At 44.9% G+C, this 18,226-nt stretch overlaps 3 protein-coding genes across 5 annotated transcripts in view; 2 read left to right on the forward strand and 1 right to left on the reverse strand.

Moving 5' to 3' along the window:
* Positions 1 to 6,778, forward strand: part of LOC105564309 — a 28,401-nt gene extending 21,623 nt beyond the window's left edge. The window contains exons 10-12 of the mRNA XM_012016593.1: positions 1,308 to 1,477; positions 2,360 to 2,555; positions 3,583 to 6,778. Of these exons, the coding sequence (XP_011871983.1) occupies positions 1,308 to 1,477; positions 2,360 to 2,555; positions 3,583 to 4,802 (1,586 nt within the window). The 3' untranslated portion in view covers positions 4,803 to 6,778. The remainder of the gene's footprint in view (positions 1 to 1,307; positions 1,478 to 2,359; positions 2,556 to 3,582) is intronic.
* Positions 6,779 to 8,775: 1,997 nt separating this feature from the next.
* LOC105564272 (serine/threonine-protein kinase 3) lies at positions 8,776 to 13,480 on the forward strand. Of its 2 annotated transcripts, none has more exons than XM_012016530.1 (10): positions 8,776 to 9,009; positions 9,495 to 9,575; positions 9,790 to 9,970; positions 10,048 to 10,275; positions 10,334 to 10,652; positions 10,716 to 10,849; positions 10,930 to 11,092; positions 11,169 to 11,260; positions 11,348 to 11,545; positions 11,751 to 13,480. In XM_012016530.1, the coding sequence occupies exons 1-10, from the start codon at positions 8,996 to 8,998 to the stop codon at positions 11,925 to 11,927; spliced, it is 1,587 nt and encodes a 528-aa protein (XP_011871920.1). In that variant the 5' UTR covers positions 8,776 to 8,995; the 3' UTR covers positions 11,928 to 13,480. The 2 variants fall into 2 exon arrangements, with proteins under 2 accessions (XP_011871920.1, XP_011871921.1); XM_012016531.1 differs by having other exon boundaries at positions 11,769 to 13,480.
* Positions 13,481 to 13,514: 34 nt separating this feature from the next.
* LOC105564273 (sorting nexin-17) lies at positions 13,515 to 17,203 on the reverse strand. Of its 2 annotated transcripts, none has more exons than XM_012016532.1 (8): positions 16,967 to 17,201; positions 16,477 to 16,635; positions 16,013 to 16,381; positions 15,842 to 15,935; positions 15,504 to 15,754; positions 15,238 to 15,441; positions 14,985 to 15,164; positions 13,515 to 14,905 (listed from the first exon to the last, which is right to left on the reverse strand). In XM_012016532.1, exons 2-8 carry the CDS (start codon positions 16,534 to 16,536, stop codon positions 14,648 to 14,650), a joined length of 1,416 nt encoding a protein of 471 aa, XP_011871922.1. In that variant the 5' UTR covers positions 16,537 to 16,635; positions 16,967 to 17,201; the 3' UTR covers positions 13,515 to 14,647. The 2 variants fall into 2 exon arrangements, with proteins under 2 accessions (XP_011871922.1, XP_011871923.1); XM_012016533.1 differs by having other exon boundaries at positions 14,790 to 14,901; positions 16,967 to 17,203.
* Positions 17,204 to 18,226: the final 1,023 nt, after the last annotated feature.

Consider the following 18,226-nt stretch of genomic DNA (forward strand, 5'->3'; position numbering starts at 1 on the left):
TATTGTAGACTGGGACTTATGCCCACCGGGCATTAGTATAGGCGTTGGTGTACGTGATTTCGGTCAGCGGTTCACCCCTCGCTCGCGACTTCCCGACCGGACGTTTCTTTTGCCCTCGAAGGACGAGAGTCGCTCGTGTCTCGAGGACGGTCCTCGGCGTGTCCTGGCGGTTCCACCTTGCGCGGCAGGAAAGTGTTTAGGAAGACGGCGAGGCGGAACGGACGCGGGGTGGGAGACGCGTGGCTCTCCGAGGTGGCCCGTGGCTCGTGCTAATTCAGTCGAAGCGCGAACTCGGCCGGCGGATTGTTGCCGCGAACGGCGATCCTGATCGGAATCGATCATAAGGCAATAATCGGCCGGTTCCCGCCGCGGTAGGCGCCTGACGAATGCCGTCCGCGCTCGAACGTCGCGCTCGCCCGTGGAATCCGACCGTCAAGGATAATCGTCGAGCCGACGTTGCTGGTTTATCTGTTTACGTCGCGCTTTCTTCTGCGCGCGTCGGGGATAAATGTCCCGACGCGCGCTACGTAGATCCGTTCCCAAAATACTTGAGTTTTTCTGACGGATGACGTGACGGCAGGTGCCAGGAGGGAGGAGGCGTGTAGGAAGCGATTTTCTTGGCCGCGGTCGCCGAGAAAGAGAGAGAGCGAGAGAGACACGACGACTTTTTGGCAATCTCGCAACTGGAACTGCGCGTCGCAACGGGGTCGACCTTAACCCGACGGCGGTCTCTTCATTGAGCGGCGAACTTGAACAAACAATCGTCACGCCACGGCACTCGAAGGGGGAAAAGAGAGAAAGCCGGTTGGCTTCGCGCGAAGTTTCGCAGATCCATGATGCGACGTAAACGTGGGAGACGTATCGCTCAGACGTTGTTCCGCTCGTTCAATGAGTTTCCGACTTTCCCGCGCGCGTGTGCCGTGTGTCAAGCTGACGGCGGAGCCGCTCGGGCTCGACGGGGATAGAACGAGCGCTCGCGACTTTCCCAGCTTCGTCCCTCCGTCGAGCTACCCGCCGGGACCCTCTTCGACACGGGGGATGCGTTTGAGAACTTTCGGCGGTGTCGAGCGAATCGTCGCACCCGGGAACGCGCGTTGACCTCCCCGCGGTCAATTCGGGCGGGCGACAGAGGGTAATAAGGACGGCGTATATTACGCGCGACCGGGACACTTGCGTGGACCGTGGCGGCACGTGGGTCGATTCATTGACACGGGCGGGTCAGTCTGGCGCCGACGAGCGCGTCGCGATTTTTCCGGGAACGGGCCGATCTCGACCGATGCACCCCTCAATGACGACGCTGATTGCAGATCGTGAGTCGAAGGAGGCTCACCACAACAGTACCTACACGGCGAGGACGTCGCCGGAGACGCGAGACCAGGCCGCCCAGACCACCGCGCCCTACGTGGATTTCCGCGTGGAGCAGGCGGAACGGGCCGCACAGGCGCTCGCGGTGAGCGTGCGTTACCTGGCGTTCGAGGTACGCATCTTTTTCGTAGAGGAGTCCGCTATTATGAGACAGTCTCCTAATACGAGATAGCGGGCTAGTTGTCTCGCGACAGCGACGCTCAAGAGTTTCCTCCAGACAGGCGCCAGCGCTCGATTATTATTATACAATGATATATCTTGATGCAATATTGTTCTAAAGAGTACGCTTACGATTACATAATATAAAATAGATTCGAAAGATTGTAGGCGCTGCTGCCACATCTCTTGCACTACACTCATGTCTGCTACATAATTTTCCCCATTTTTCAGTTTCAGCTGTTAATATTGTTGAAACGGAACGGTCAACAGTTTTTACTTTTTTTCCAGCCGTTCGTTCTATTTTACTTCATAACATATTTGTTTCTCTAAAGAAAATAAAATGTGCCGTCATTTGCAAACGCAAATATTAATATTTTAATACATTATAATATGTGTAAATAGTATTTTTAACGTGTTTTACACGTAATATTTCGTGCAACGTAGCAAACTTTATCTTCTTTTTTATTTTAGAACTTTGAGACGATCAATTTTAATTTAATTAGTCTTATCTTGCACGAAGAATATTAAACTAGACATTTTGAACAATTCTCACATGAATGATTTTACGAAATAACTACCTTAATAGGCGTCATCGGTTGACTCCACCGTGAATTTATCGGAGCGAAATCAGTGCTCACTGGAAAATTCGTCGTTAGATCGCGTGTAATCGCTGCGAAAAAAAGATTAGGGATGGAGTTCGGGGGTTGAAAACCCGCTGTCTCATATCGGGGGACCTGTCTCGCACTTCCGCCTGTACCGTGTGCCTCGTGAAGAACGCGGGGGAATCTCCGCGCGAGTCGGCACGGCGTAACGGAGCCCGCGTCTTGTCTTTCAGCTGGACGCGTTCGCCACTCCCAAACTGAAGAAGGATTTCGAGAAGCTGAAGACCGACTGCGAGGCGATGAAGAACGAGCGGTCGGCCCTGCTCTCGGAGATCGACGTTCTGCGGGCGAGATACGTCAGCATGGAGGAGGGACTCGACGCGGAGAGGAAGGACCACCGAAAGGCTCTGGACCAGCTTCGCGACGAGTGTAAGTCTTATGTAATATATCTGTTTATTTTCCCCCGATCCCATGCGGGCTGCGTATATATAGGTGTAGTCGAAAACTCACGATGACGCAATTCGCGAATGAAAAAGGGACTCCCGAAATAAATGGAAAACTATTCGGCAGACACACGAGGCGTCGGATCCGGCGGATATTATTCCTCCGTATTGCTCACGTGTTAACGAGCGTAATCGTCCCAATGTCGCAGCCCGACACGCCACGAAGTGGAACAATTGTTAATTAAAGTGGACGATTCAGCGGTGCCTACGCGCAACTCGAATCTTTGCGATTGATCCTAATAGCGCGCTCCTGGTCCCTTTCTACGCCCGATAGAAAATATTTCAAGCTCCTCGCCGAAGGATTTGGTTCTTAATTTAGTTCTCACGTAACGTTCGACGTTTCGATAGCCACTAATTATAGATTCAATGCGTGCTAGTCCGTCTAGCTTTGTACATACTTTTGCTTTTCAACGCAGGACCAATATACCGTAACGAGATTTGTATATTGTATTGCGTTAGAAAATCAAAAAGCGGAATCTTTATTTGTTATCCATTTGTTATCTGTTTATTTATTCGGAGGAAAGTTCTCTGCATGGCTGCACACGCGAGATTAACGGACGACTTAAAAGAGAGATACGAATACATAAATTTAAAAAAAAAGAAGAATAAGAAAGTATAAAAACATACAGATAACATTATGAAGCGTGACAAATTAGTAGGCATTGAAATGTGCTGACGAAAGGCGAAAAAATTGGCCCGTACTCTGAATCCTCTTTCGTCAATAAGAGCGTCTCTAAAAGTGGCTTGTAGCCAATCAGAAGGCTTATTAGCCACTTTTAGAGGCGCTTTTACTGATAAAAGAGGGTTCAGAATACGGGCCATTGACTACACTCTACAGAACAAATTATTTGCTAAACGCTAAACAAAATTGTCCACATGAAGACTAAGATTATTATAGACACTTGTCTGTGCGTGCGAAAGTAAGAAATTCAAGTTAACATTCCGGTTTTCAGTGGAGGCTCACAGGACGAAACAGGTCGCCACGCTCGTCGAAACTCTAAAAGAGGAAAGGCACAAGTACGACGTTAGACTGGGCGAAGTAACGAGGGAGCATCGCGCGACGATTGCGAAGCTGCGCGCCGAGCAGGTTAACGAGCTGGCTCGTAAGGAGGAGATGAGAAGATCCGTGGTTCACGATCAGGGCGCCGCGCTGATGGCGGAGATCGAGTCACTGAGGTCCGTGCTCGAGCTGAAGAGTCAGGAGAACACGGCCCTTCGGTCAGAGCTGGACAATTACAGGCGCGACGTCGGGGAGAAGGACGCCTTGCAGATGCGGCTCGACATGGCGGAGGCCCGATGCGAGGACCTGAAGGCTCAGCTTCAGCGGAAGGAGTCCTTCGAGCGGCAGGTCTCGCACGAGAACGAGATGCTTCACGAGTCGATTCACCAGGTCTCGAAGCACAACAAGCGCCTGTCGCAGCGGAACGAGGAGCTGCAGTGGAAGCTGCGGAATAAGAACGATTTGGTCAGTGTTCTTACGAATCAGCTGAATCCACGGTTGACTCGTTCCACGGGCGCGGAACAGCTGGAACACAGTTATTCGCTCGACAAGAATGGCGCTCCTTCGTCGTCGATGATGAAATTCATGGTCGAGAAGGGCGCCTCCGTCTCTTGGACGCTGGAAATCGACGATCTGCCGAAGGGGACGTCGGACTCGCTTAGCACTTTACCGAAAGTAGCCAGGCCCACCGAGGGCGCGACGACAGTTTCAAGGCAGGGATCGCTCAGACTGACGCCGAACGCCAGACCTGCCATGGACACCAGAGCGAGATCGAAGAGCATCTCCACTACGTGCGATTCGGCGCGGTCCGCGGCGGTGGCGGCAGTGGAAGAGGCGGCCGCGTGGTCGCCTTCGTTCAGCTCGACGCCGGTCACGCGACGACGTCCTCGGAAGGACCAATCGTCGCCTTCCTCGACGTCCTCTTCATCGTCTTCCACGTCGTCTACGGCGAATTCCGCGGTGGCTGTCGCGGTGGCGGCCGCTGTTGCGGCGGCGGCGGTGGCAGCGGCGGATGATTGCAACGTCGGCGGCGGTCAGAGACCCCAGGAGGCCGGCGGGGAAGCGATGATCTCCGAGGAAACGTCGGCGTCCAGCAGCGAGGATGAGTCGTCCACCGGCAGCGACATTCCTCGGCTAGGAATACAGTTCGCCTGGGGCAAACCGATCAAGTAACACCCGGGCGAACCGTCGCGGCCTGCTGTTGCCTGTCTACGCGTCCCTTCGCTCGCGTAACAGAGTGCTGTTTCGAATCGCGAAATTATCGTTACGGCCGCTGTCTCTGTTCTCTTGCCTACAGTGAAGCCGTTCCTCGACGTGCATTCATTGCGGACCTTCGTTGATCATTCCCCTTCGTCCGTTTGCAGACACGTTTACGTTTGCGTATTGTGTAACGCCGGCACCGCGCCTCTTTTATTTTTCCTTCTCCGACCGACATACATCCGGCCCGAGGCCCGAGGTTCAGAGCGTGAGGAGTGGCGTTCACGTTTTAAGCGAATGTGCCGCGCGCGATTCAAAGGATTCACGCGATTCCGGAATATAACGTTGTAAGTTAGTGAGATGTTTAAGAGATGAATTCCACGATGTATTTTAATGTTACGACTGTATAAATTAGACTAGTACGATTGTTTCCCGTGGTTTTCCCAATTACGAGGACGTTTCATCTTCCCCCCCTCCCCCCTGACACAGAACTTTTTGCATTGCGATTTAAGGCAGCGATGCACCGCATGGATTTAAGATTAGGATCTTCGAATTCCGTTACGCAATGATTTTCCGATATATTATGCATACAACGAAACTGCTTCGTTTGCTGTAATGCTGTGCCTTTATTTCGGGCGATCTTTGTCTACAAAGTTTACGACGTGCAGAGTCACGCAGGATTCAAGGAGAATTCCTCTTTTTATGTTTTCATTCGCTTCAATTTATTTTTTTTGGAATTTTGACGGACATTGAAAAAGGGAAGTTCAATGTCGTTCTGGCTGACGGGCTTTTATTGCGGCGTTTCCGAGAATTTTTATCGGATGTCCGACTATCTGAACACTTTTATAGTTACGTACGTTTTATAAGCATCACCTACTCTTTCGTTTTTTGGTACAGAGACCACGTAGTATTGCGGAGATATAAAATATATATATACACGCACGCACACGCACACATACATATTCATATGTATATGTGTGTATATATGTATATGTATACGCGTGTGTGTAAGAGCATGACAAAAGAAAAATATTCCTCGTTCCTCGCAATCATGCCGATTTCGTACTTGTAAGTCGATTCTTTTTCAGATGATGCGCGTCGTCCCTCGCGCATTTTTTTTTCCGTTTGTTGCGTTCTCGAGAAAGGGAAAAAGAAAGATCGACAGCCGGATCCTCTTCGCCGGCACGGCGTTTCTTTGTGACGCGTCTTTCGCGTGCAACAACAACCGAATCGCGGATGATCTACCTGGTAGACGCAGCAGAACAGTGATAACCATTAGCGACAAAATGTAGCACGACAAGAGCGTTAATTTCACAGTCCGTTCCAATAGACGAGTGGTAGCTTAGATTATGAGTGAGAGAGAGAGAGAGAGAGAGAGAGAGAGAGAGAGAGAGAACATCGCGCGCCCGAACACACGGAAGCAAAGTATTACTCACCGAGAAAGTATGTTTTCTTTTCTCATGTGTGCTGATAAGATTGATGTATTATATACTTCTCGAATAAATAAGTATCATCTAAATTGTAGAGCAATCTGGGGAGATTTTCCGTTTGCCCTCATCGCTAGGATTGTAGCTACGAGCAGTCGTATTTCAGATCGACTTGATTTGACTTTATTAAGTGATCCCACAATTTTAGCGTTTGAAAATAATACAGTTTAATGAGAATGTTAATGTTTGATTTAGTAAGAATGTATCAACGTTATCGGGTTGAAATTGATGAGCGGAAAAATTGTAAGATAACACTTGCGCATGATATTTTTGCGATTTATAACGCGCGGAATGAAGTTCTCGAATTGCGATGCGATCGTTTATTTGATTTTAACATTTAACTCGCGCGAGTAGAAGGAGATTCGATAGACTGTTGAAATCAATTATTAATTAGATTATCTTGTTGGTTACACTACTGTGATGTCCTTTCTGTTTGAAGATTAATAAAGCGTTTTTGTTAAGCAAGTCGCACGCGTCATCTCATTTTTTTTCCCGCGATACTTAGAGCGGAGACGTCGCGCGTGTACGATTTCAGTTGTTACGAAAAAATAACATAAATATGGAGATTGCACGAACGTCTACTGTAAAATAGGAACGAGTTTAAAGTCTTCGCTGCTGCGACGCCGTACGGATTTGTCGGGATCGCGTCTCGATATTTTCCACTTAACTTTTTGAGCAGTGCATGAATTTTAGAATAATACCAGCCCTGGAACGAATTTTCTTGCATATTGAGATCACGATTGGTCAAATCTGAAATTTCATAGCACCACATTGAAATTTTATTCAATGAACATCCAGATTTGACCAATCGTAGCACAAGGTCATTTTAATCTGGATCATTTTGATCTTCTCGCGAGAGCAGCCCAGGGCATAAATTCTGTATCTTATGATATAGTGAAAATGCTAAAAATGACCGGCTCTATCTAAGGGGATAGTAAAGGTGCCATTTCATAGAGCGAAGAAAGGCTAGCGTATCACCACCACTCTACCGATTTCCGCCAAAGTAACTATACAGCGAAGATACGTTGAAAGTTCGGCATTGTCCAACTAATAGCGAAGTAACGCTGGGAGAAGAAAGTGAACCGGTACGAGTGTTGTAATGTTTTAGAGAATATGGCTGGAAGGACACATATGCTCCGAGTTGCAGTCATACGAAAATAATTATGAAACCGTATGTCCTCCAATACCAATTTCGGAATCGACGCAAAATAAAAACCGTGTCTGTAACGATTTTCAAAAATGGGTGCGCTACCCAATACTTTTCTCTTCAACAAATACATTACAGTAGCTGCAGGAGCTATACGTCGCCTTTCGATCTCCTGTGCAACTATTGCTATGACGTGACCGTATTCCATTTTTGTGCTTAAGGAAGCTGTTATTCTAAAATAAACAACGGCCAAAAATCCCGCGAAAATATGCTCCATGAAAAGGAAGGAGGCGAATAGCGATAGCTTTTCAACGCCGATTTGACGTGCGGTGGAGCGGGGGTAATACGCTAGCTTTTCTTCGCTCTATGAAATGGCACTTTTAGAAAGAGACAAAGCTACTCGCTTTTAGCATTTTTATTTACTATAGGCCGGTATTCATAGTCGGTTCTTATTTCAAAATCATCTTAAGTGTCATCTTAAGACGCTAATACAGCTCTGTGATTAAGATGATCTTAAATATTAAGGGCCACCCTGATGGAAAAATTTTGCTGAAAACGTAATGAAATTTGCTGAAATTTGGTTGAAAATCTCTTGCAATTGACCCAATTTCATTATTTCAGCAATTTTTCATTAAAAAATTTATTTTCAGTTAAATTCTGCAAATTTCATAATATACAACATTTCTAAAATTTTTTCACTCATTTTTAGTAATATTAATTAACTTTCATCTAATTTCACAGTATTTCATTGAATTTCATAACGAAACTTATGATTTATTTTGAAATGGTTTCAACAAGTTTCCAATAACTTTCATTTCACTTTTCATCAATTTCATTACATTTTCAGCAAAATTTTTCCATCAGGGCAGTTTCACAAACGTCGGTTAACTGTTAACCAGAGTTCAGTCAACTTCCTATCTTTTTCTATTTTGTTATCTAAGAAGAGACAGAGAATCAATTAACCTTCGGTTAACAGCTAACCGACGTTTGTGAAACTGGCCCTAAGAAATATAAGAACGAACTATGAATACGGCCATTATAGTGTAAGGCCCGCTGCAGACGATGCTAATTTTTCCTGCTAGATTGCTTGCAATCGAATAAATTACTATTGTTGCACCACTCAGCACTCAGGATTTCCAGTAATTTACCAAATCGCGAGCAATCCAGCAGGAGAAAAGTAACATCGTCTGCAGCGGGCCCAATTTAAGACACAGAATTGACCCCCGGACGAGGGATTTTCGTAAGTCGCCCGTGCGAAACCGGGCCTAAGGACCCGTCGCGGATGGGTTCGCGAACGCCCCGTCAGCCGCACCATCTACGATGGCCGACAGTCGATGGCCCCGCTGCACCTCGGTTGTGGTTACCTTAATTTATTGACAAAAATGTAACGCCGCTATTTTTAATTGGCCATGTTACCGCCGCGCACGGCATGACAATCGCCCCGACCGCGTTTATGTTATTCTTGTTTCTATAAATATCCAGCGCGCGTGCACCTCACTCCAAGATCCCCGGGTCTCTGACATCGACACGCGAAGATGTCTTCTAAGAGGTATATATTCGATTGTGTTTACTTTGCATCTTCCTTTTTTTTCCCTCCCCCTCTCTCCCTCGCGCTCCCTTTCTTTACGCCGTTTCGACACACGCTGGCCGGCCGCGCCAAATTGTCTCTGAGGAAATTATTTATAGCGGCGCGGAAACGGAGCATGGATCCTCCGGCGAGCGGCCTCCGTCCCTCCTCGGGAGATCGGTCTCTTTGTCCTTTGGTTAACGCCGCGACCGTTCGCGATCGTCTGCCCGTTGTTTCTTCGAAACCCCCGTGCAACGGGACCGCTCTCCCCCGTTGAATCGCGCAGATCTTTCGATCCCGAATCGATGCCGAGTAAAACGACCGATTGTTTGACGGATTTAATCCGCCGAGTCATTCCGGCGGGGAAAGAGTCTCGTGTAAACAGAGGACCCTCGCTCCGCAGCTTCCAGCGGCGCCGACGCGACACACGATTCAGAAATATGTACCCTCTTTATTGTTGTTTTCAGCGAGTTGAAAAAGTTATCGGAGGAAAGTCTGACGAGACAGCCGGAGGAAGTGTTTGATATCATATGCAAGCTGGGGGAAGGGTAAATCTCTTATCACTGATATTTATCGATGTCGAAAGACAGACTTGCTTTTTTCTCTCATTGTAAATGCCTTAGGTTCGTTCCGTTTCACGCGTGATGCGCACAATGCGTCATTTACCTTTAAACATCGGGTAAATAACAAGGACAGATGATGCATTGCGTGCGTTGTGCGTAAAATGGAACGCGCTCATTGTAAGTACGTGCCTCTGTGCAGATCGTATGGGTCAGTGTACAAAGCGTTGCACAAGGAAAGTGGGCAGGTGCTCGCCATAAAACAAGTACCGGTGGACACGGATCTACAGGAGATTATCAAGGAAATATCAATTATGCAGCAATGCGACTCTCCATATGTTGTTAAATATTATGGAAGTTACTTTAAGAATACGGATTTGTGGGTAAGTCGGTGCGCGCCGCGCGCTTTACTGCCCTGAGCTAAACTGGACGATCCGCCGACACTCGCTGTGACTTGCAGATCGTGATGGAGTACTGTGGAGCCGGCTCCGTTAGTGATATCATGAGGTTAAGGAAGAAGACCCTGCAGGAGGACGAAATCGCCACGATTCTGAGCGACACTCTGAAAGGGTTGGAGTACCTTCATCTGAGGAGGAAAATTCACAGGGACATCAAGGCTGGGAATATCCTTCTCAATAATGAGGGCCACGCGAAGCTGGCGGATTTCGGGGTGGCGGGTCAGTTAACGGTGAGTTTCAGAGAGATGCTTTTGGCCCGCGAAATCCAAACTGCATTCTCTGCGATAGGACACCATGGCGAAACGTAACACGGTCATTGGTACGCCGTTCTGGATGGCGCCGGAAGTGATACAAGAGATTGGGTACGATTGCGTCGCCGACATATGGTCCCTGGGAATAACGGCCCTGGAAATGGCCGAGGGCAAGCCGCCGTACGGCGACATACACCCGATGAGAGCAATATTTATGATCCCGACTAAACCGCCGCCCAGCTTCAGGGAACCCGATCAGTGGAGTCCGGAGTTTATCGATTTTGTCAGTGGGTGCCTTGTAAAAAATCCCGAAGAGAGAGCCACCGCGACCGAGCTTCTGCAGCACGAGTTCATAGGTGAGGCGAAGAAATTGTAATTCGCATTGCGATCTTATCTTACCGTTCAACGTGCGATCGCAGGTAACGCCAAGCAGCCGAGTATCCTGAGTCAAATGATCGCCGAGGCTCACGAGATACGAGAAAAGCAGAGCGCGCACAGAGCCCACGTTATAAACAACGTGGCGATCAAGAGTCAAAACCAGGCGGACGATTCGGTAAATACTTGACGGCTAGTCTGCGAACGCGTAGCAAATATCACTCGTTTACGTACGTAACGCCGTGTCTCTGTCGTAAGGATGAGGACGATTGTAGTGGAACTATGAAACCATTACCGGAGGACAGCAGGACTTTAGTGCCGAGCCATGATCTTCCAGACACGGGTACTTTAGTTTCGGCAATGTTGGACCTGGGTACAATGGTTATCAATAGCGATACAGATACCGAAGCTACCATGAAGAGTTAGTAGATTTTAATTAGTCTCCAAATTGCGGCAAAAGAAATCTTTCGCAGCTAATATCGACATTCCCTTTCCAGGACATAATACTGGCTCCGTAGAGTCCGGCAAGAAGTATCGGCCGTTATTCTTAGATCATTTTGACAAGAAAGAGGCGCCTGAAATCGGAAAGGTAATCCTTCTTGCATTACTTTGAGTTACCTGGATATGATTTGTGTCCGAAATATATTAATAACATTGACCAAATGTTACTGTGCAGGGTAACGGACAGATGTTGGGAGCGCACAACATGGACAATGCGAACAAATTGGAGCAGCAAAGTCCAACCGAATCTCATAGGTTTCAAAGTCATCTGCAGCTGCAGCTGCAGAATCAGATCTCTCATCCCGTGCCAGAACAGCCATATAACAATATATCCAAGTTTCAAAATGTCTTCACCGAACGTGATTTCGATTTTGTGAGTACAAATTTCTTTTCATCAATACTTGAAGAATCTACGTAACTAATTAGTATCCGCGCGCAATATCTATAGTGTAACGGGAGAGATTGGTTAATCACTTTGCGTTTTGTACAATATACAATTGACATTCTCTGCACCAAATTACATATTTGGAATAATGCCGCTTGAGGCATTATAAAAAAAAGATAACTTGAATATATAGAGAAGCCGTATCCTGCAGTTGAAGTTTCTCTCCTACGAGGAACTGCAGCAACGAATGGCTAGTCTGGACGCGGAAATGGAGCGGGAGATTGACGAGCTGAGAAAAAGGTATCAGACGAAGAGACAGCCTATTCTGGACGCCATGGATACCAAGCGGAAACGTCAACAGAACTTCTAACAGTCCTCCTTTACGCGAATAAGCGACGACGGATAGACAAAGGGTGTACAGTTGTATAAATGAATAGATTTTATTCGCGTCATCCCTGGTTTCATCAAAGAGAAGAACATTGCTCCCACACCGTGAATATTTTACCTCGTAAACGGACAAACGTGTAGCGACTGTGAATGTTCCCTGTTTACTCGCAAATCACAATGTTGCTTTTCTTTATGAATCCTGGGGTATCTTAGCTAGCAATAGCTAATAGCCTCACGTCATCAATGTAAATTATTTTACGTGATTTAGGTGAAGATACAATCACTATACTTAATTTTTGTATTATGTTTATCTATATTTACTGTTAAATATATCCTATTCTTATAGAAATATTCTGAGACTCCACTAGGGTCGTTAGAAACTAAACTAAGGAACGCAATAGGAGTGCAGAAACAAATGCATCGTGATTACGATCGTTTTTATAGAGAAATTTTATATTTACTTGGAAAGAAATCGGTATTTCGTATCGTCATGCTACGCTAGTCATTTACAATGCCATTTTATCCAGGATATGAAAAGATCATTTATTCATGCGAAATACACTTAAACGGCTAAGCATTTCAACAGTTCTCGAGTGTGAATGCTCTATTTAATCATGACAGTTTGAAATAAGCGAACAAGGCTGTAAGATTTAATTTACTTTTTATTCTACTGCCATAAATAGACTCTCTACTCATTCATTTACTAATAGCGACAACTAACTCTAGTTTACGTTCGATTTTCTAAGCGATTGAATTCAACTTTCAAGTTGCAAACATGTCCAACACCAATAAGATCACGCAATTCTAAAGTAATGAATAGTGTTGTTCAGTATGCAGTGTCACGATAAGAAATGATGCCGCATTCTAATAAGATATTTCACGAACGAACTTACTAGTATTAGAGTCTTCCGCGCGCCGTATTAGAAAGTATTTTCCAGTATGCTCTAATTTACTTTGTCGTAATATGGAAATTGTTAAAACTGAAATTTATCAGATTCCACTAATAATAACGGTATTTTTAGAATAATATAAAAGTTCGTATGGTAATGCCTTACAACAATCATTTTATGTATAAAGGATTAAAAATTTTTGACCGCATATTTTTTTGTGAACGTTACAAAAAAAATAAATATATTTGTACGTGCCATTAATGCATATGGCGAATAATCATAGTGGAATAATAACTCCTTGCTGACGTTTGGGCTATTTTGCAAGTAGTAGGAAATAGAGCTATACTTAAATGCGCTATAGCCAGAACTGATCTTCAATTTTCTTCTTTTAGAAAATAATAATACAGAATAACAACATATTTTTGATATAGAGGGTGTGCACATGGTCAATGAAATAAGGTCCGAATTTGAGACGTATATTATCCATAATCATGATACTCACAAACAGAAATGTAATACTAATAAGATTTTCAAGCGAGCGAGAAAGAAGTAATTGTTTAACATTATACTTTAATACGTTTTATATCCGAAATTCAATGTAACTGTACATAATAATTTTCTTGAAGACTCTTTTAAACAATTTAAATGGTCGTATATTTATATTTGATCCTTTTTCCATGTATTAAAATTGTAATGATTTTATTGTATTCTTTTGCCATATAATTTATACAAAAGATCAGAACACGTGAATGTTTGTAAGTTACATTCTTATTATAATATTATAGATTTACAAATTTTATATCTTTGCAGTTTATGCTGCTGTAAAATCTTCCTTCTTAAATTTATGACCTGCTTCCATTAATGTTCTGCGCTATTTGTTGTAGGATAAAACGAGTAAAACGGACAAAAATTTATACAAAAATGTCACAAAGAAGTACGCTAATGCATTTTCTACACGATTATCAGTCACCTAGCCTTAGCTAGCAATCATTTTTCATACGACAGTTTATATTTAGATATTTCATAAGGCAACGTAATAATCCGTTTTTATTTTTCCACTTGGCGATACGGGGCTTCGTATTCATATCTAATCGTGAGTTTTATGACATCATGATTTTACATTCGTACTGTGTATTGTACAATCTATTACAGTGTTTGGCTGAAATATAGAGACTGAAGGCAGAAGTATGTTTTCCGAGTGAATGATTTAGCGAAAACTGTAGTCTGATAATAGAACGTAACGACATATAGAACGATTGCTATTTAATATTAAAGCGAGATATTAATAGTTTTGTTTAAGATAATTACAAAAGCAAATATTAACATGCTGCCTTTTCAATCATTTTGTTTAATAATAATAAAACATTATACAAACTATGCGCGTTCGATCTCTTCAGTTTGATCTTTGATTAATGATACGGAAGCTACTAATCCTATTATTAAGTACCCCGTGCATATTTGTTGTACATCTATACAAAGTTTTGGTCCAAGTTAATTTCCGAGTCACACCAGATTTGGTTATCATTGGAATTGGACGGTATATAAAAATGTACAAAGAATGTTTTATAAAAAAAAAAGTTATCAATAAATATAAATGCATCTTAATCACATACTGAAGAAGACACTAAACATGCATCATTCGAACGAAGTCTCGAAAGCTATCCTATCGTTAATTTAAAAGTCGGAAACAGTTTCAACGACACTTGTAAAATATCTTAAAATATATCTTTCAAGAAGATCGTTTTGATAAGGCATACCCTGTTACTCTTTCTTATCACTATGCTTATACGTCAATCTTCGAGATTCATTTGGCTCATAAATCGTCGTCTCCTATCATACGAAAAACATTATTTTCCATGACATCAAGATCCGTTGTCTGAGTCTTATCAGCAACGGCCCTCGAGTCATTTGACTTTTTTGACGTCACAGCCGACCATTTATTAGCAAGCTTCTTTATAATTGGTCCCGATTTAGAATGATTGTTATTGGCACATTCGCGCAGCGGCGATCCTGCAACGATACGACTTTGACCGTCCCTCATCACGTACGTCCACGATTTCCCGGATTCTGCCTGAAAATATCGCATGTTTATGAACGAAGAGACTCGATTCGAGCGCTCAAGTAATCTGACACGGCTTATGTAACGGCACCTGATTTTTGCTCCCCACTACCCTTTTTTGCAACAACTCGTCAATCATGGCTTGCAGACAAACGGACATTAAAATTGCTTGCTCGGACGCAATCGTAATCCATTGTAACTCATTCCTGGCAATTAGATATTCGAAGGATAACTCCAAACTGCACTCATTATCCTCATGACGGTTCGTTTCCTGAATGCATTAATTAACAATTCATAACGACGATCTAGGTGAATTTCCCCACGGGAATACTCGTAACACCTACACTTTGCATCGTAGTGATACGCCAGCATCGCATTCGCGACACTTTGAACACGACTTCGTGCTCCTCGGGCGACAATACGCGCAAATTCAATTCATTTCCGCCTATGGCGAGCAACACTCTCGAGCTACGTTCGGGATAATCGCAGTAGCACGGCGCGAACTGCATGTAGCCATAGTATTTCAAGTAGCGAGCTATATTCAGGTACTGAAATAACGGAGAGGCAAGATAAGTTATGTGAAAATGTTTTCTTGGCGCAATAAACGCACCTCTCTTCTGCTCCCGGACTTTTCCAGGCTCTCCAATTGATGCTGCACTTCCTTCGTAACCGGAATCCAGCCGCTGCGAACTTCCGCAGCCGCCTGAATGTACAGTAAATTCAGCGTCACCGGATCGCTCAACAGCTCCACGTCGTACGTCGCGTCCCAGTAATTCTTTCTGAGAACGATCCGCGCACCCGCAGAACCCACGTATTTGTGCGTTATAAACGGCGATTCGAACTCTTGCAGTTTCCGCAGTACTGGGACAAAAAAGTACGCACGCTAACGGAGAAACGAAATACACGGATACGCCCGCGATAAAGCGCTAGAAAAGCATGCGTACTCACTCTTGACGCTACCGGAGAGCTCGTCTTGCATAATAATAAATAGCGCAAAATGGAAATAATATTTCTCTGCCAACTTTATGTGCTTGTATACTTTCTGCGAGAAGAAACGGAAGCATCTCAACAATTGCCACACGCGCCAAGTTACCGTATTAATCATTTGGAGCAGCGTACCTCTAGAACCCGGCCAGAGTGCTCTCCCGGCGAGACGCTCAACGGGACTCTGGATCCGTTCATGAGAAATATATCCAGAGTCTCGTGCTCGGACAGGCCGTCCGCGCAGGCAGTCTCTTGCTGGGCGTTCAATAGAAATCCATTTAGTATCTCCGAGTTATTTAAGGCCACGTTTTGACCGATGGACTGAATGTACTTCTCCAGGGCCAGTCGCCGTTCCTCCTGCTGGGCGACGGTCAGGGGGAAGAGCTTCTTTGGAGGGAATATTGGTAACACGTCGAGATCCTTCGACAGTTGTACGTGCAGATTGTGCAGCTGCTTGTATCTCGCGGTGCAGTGAAATGACCCGTTAATGTAAATATTGTATCCCTGCGCAATTCAGACGTTACATAAATTATCATTGCGACAACGTTGTGGCAATGTTGCGCGACGCACGACGAACAACAAAGCGCATTAATACTCACGATATATGCATTCCCAGCCCCGTCCGTGAATTCCTGAGTGTCCGGTATAGAAAAGTGCATCTCGACGGTATAAAAATACAATTGGAGGGCAGAAGTATTGTCGTAGAATCACATTATCCGCGAGGCAGAGTTCGTTGACTTCCCCCTCATCGGCAGCATCTGTTGAGGAGGAGGAGGAGGATAAGACGTTGAAGTTGTCAGATTTTCCAAATTTCGCTCGATCGCGCAATCGTGTCTAAAATTAACACGTGGGAGCCTGGTGAGCGGCCAGGCCGTGCAGTGAGTCACGCATTATTCGCCGCGGAGCGACGTTCTCGGATTTAAGCGCCGATTATTCAGGCCGCCCACCCGCCGAACGCGTCTCTCCCCGGTGTCTCCGCGGAAGGGAACGGGGACAGGAGCCCCCCTCGAGATCCGGATCGGGTAGAAAGCGACGTCCCAGTAATCGCGGACCCGCGCCTCCGCGCCACGCGTCCCCGCGTGTACTCACATATCGCCGCGCGGCTTTCGTCGTCTGCGGGGCCGCATACGTGACAGCGGACCACCTAATCGGTCGCACACGCCCACTCGCGCGTCGTGTTCCACGCGATTATTCCTACCGACGCGCATTTGAATCCCACGGGCTGGCCTGCGCCGCGGAGCAAGAGAACGCGGAAACGGCCACCCTCGCGTCGCACGCGCTCGCGGGCTCGCGCGTGCATGGTGGAAATACATAAGGCCCGGTCTACAATGAGTTGTTAGTCGTTAGTCAGAAGTCGGAACTATATGTCGGTCCTTTTTCTTCCACCCAGAAAGGAAAAGGATCAACATACATATAGTTGCGACTTCTGACTAACGACTAACGACTCATTGTAGACCGGGCCTTAGGTGTGCTCGTTTCCGAAACCAATTTTCGTCACAGATTAATAGACAGATCGCCAAAGGCCCGGCTGAAGACGAGACCTACACACTTTGCCCCTTTACCGACAGCGTTGCCCCTATACATAGGAGACCGGAATTAAGTTGGCGCTGGGAGTTCATATTTTCGTATAAAACCTAGCTCAAACGATTGCTCCCGAATTGCTCCATTAGAATCCACAATTGCTCCACTTTTAAAATCAATAGTTTTCGAAATATTAACAAAAAACGTAAAATTTTTAATTTTCAATAAAAAACATATTTCTAATAGCTTTGTGCAATTCTAACCAGCATCAAATGATTGCTCCTTCATTGCTCCATTAGAATCTACAATTGCTCCCCTTTTAAAATAAATAGTTTCTGAAATATTAAATAAATATGCAATAAATAATTAAAATAATGATGGAGCAATTAAAGAGCAATCATTGTATGCTGGATAGAATTGCACAAAGCTATTAGAAAAGTTTTTTATTGAAAATTAAAAATTTTACGTTTTTTGTATATAGAAAAATTATAAATAAATTAATCATTTCGCAAGTGACGACGCCGCCACCTATCGGCCGCCTATCGTAATTACATGGCTCTGCAGCATAAACGGCGGAAATATTCAAACGAAACGTAACAGTTCTTTCGTTTACAACTAATCTTAAAGAGTCTAATCGACATTTTCCATTGATTTTTGCTTAGAACAATTGTTCCTCGGTTGCTCCATTGAAATGATCAATTATAGCTCCATGCGTATAATTGATATTCTTGCAAAAAACCATTCATTTCATTGCAAAAACATATTTCCCATAGTCTTTTGCAAGTTTATTGTACATACATAGGACGATTGCTCCTTTATTGCTTCACA

This window comes from Vollenhovia emeryi, unplaced genomic scaffold (genome assembly GCF_000949405.1).
Source record: "Vollenhovia emeryi isolate VEMERY1.0 unplaced genomic scaffold, V.emery_V1.0 DF939167.1, whole genome shotgun sequence".
Lineage (NCBI taxonomy): Eukaryota > Metazoa > Arthropoda > Insecta > Hymenoptera > Formicidae > Vollenhovia > Vollenhovia emeryi.

Bases quoted from the DNA above. Each gene is read 5' to 3' on its own strand.
- LOC105564272 (XM_012016530.1), top strand. The intron at 10,653-10,715 runs GTGAGGCGAAGA...GTGCGATCGCAG, and splicing joins TCTGCAGCACGAGTTCATAG to GTAACGCCAAGCAGCCGAGT. The intron at 11,093-11,168 runs GTTAGTAGATTT...TTCCCTTTCCAG, and splicing joins TACCGAAGCTACCATGAAGA to GACATAATACTGGCTCCGTA.
- LOC105564273 (XM_012016532.1), bottom strand. From the start codon at position 16,536: ATGCACTTTTCTATACCGGACACTCAGGAATTCACGGACGGGGCTGGG. The intron at 15,442-15,503 runs GTGCGTTTATTG...CCGTTATTTCAG, and splicing joins AGTCCGGGAGCAGAAGAGAG to TACCTGAATATAGCTCGCTA. The intron at 15,165-15,237 runs GTAGGTGTTACG...TAATGCATTCAG, and splicing joins GTATCACTACGATGCAAAGT to GAAACGAACCGTCATGAGGA.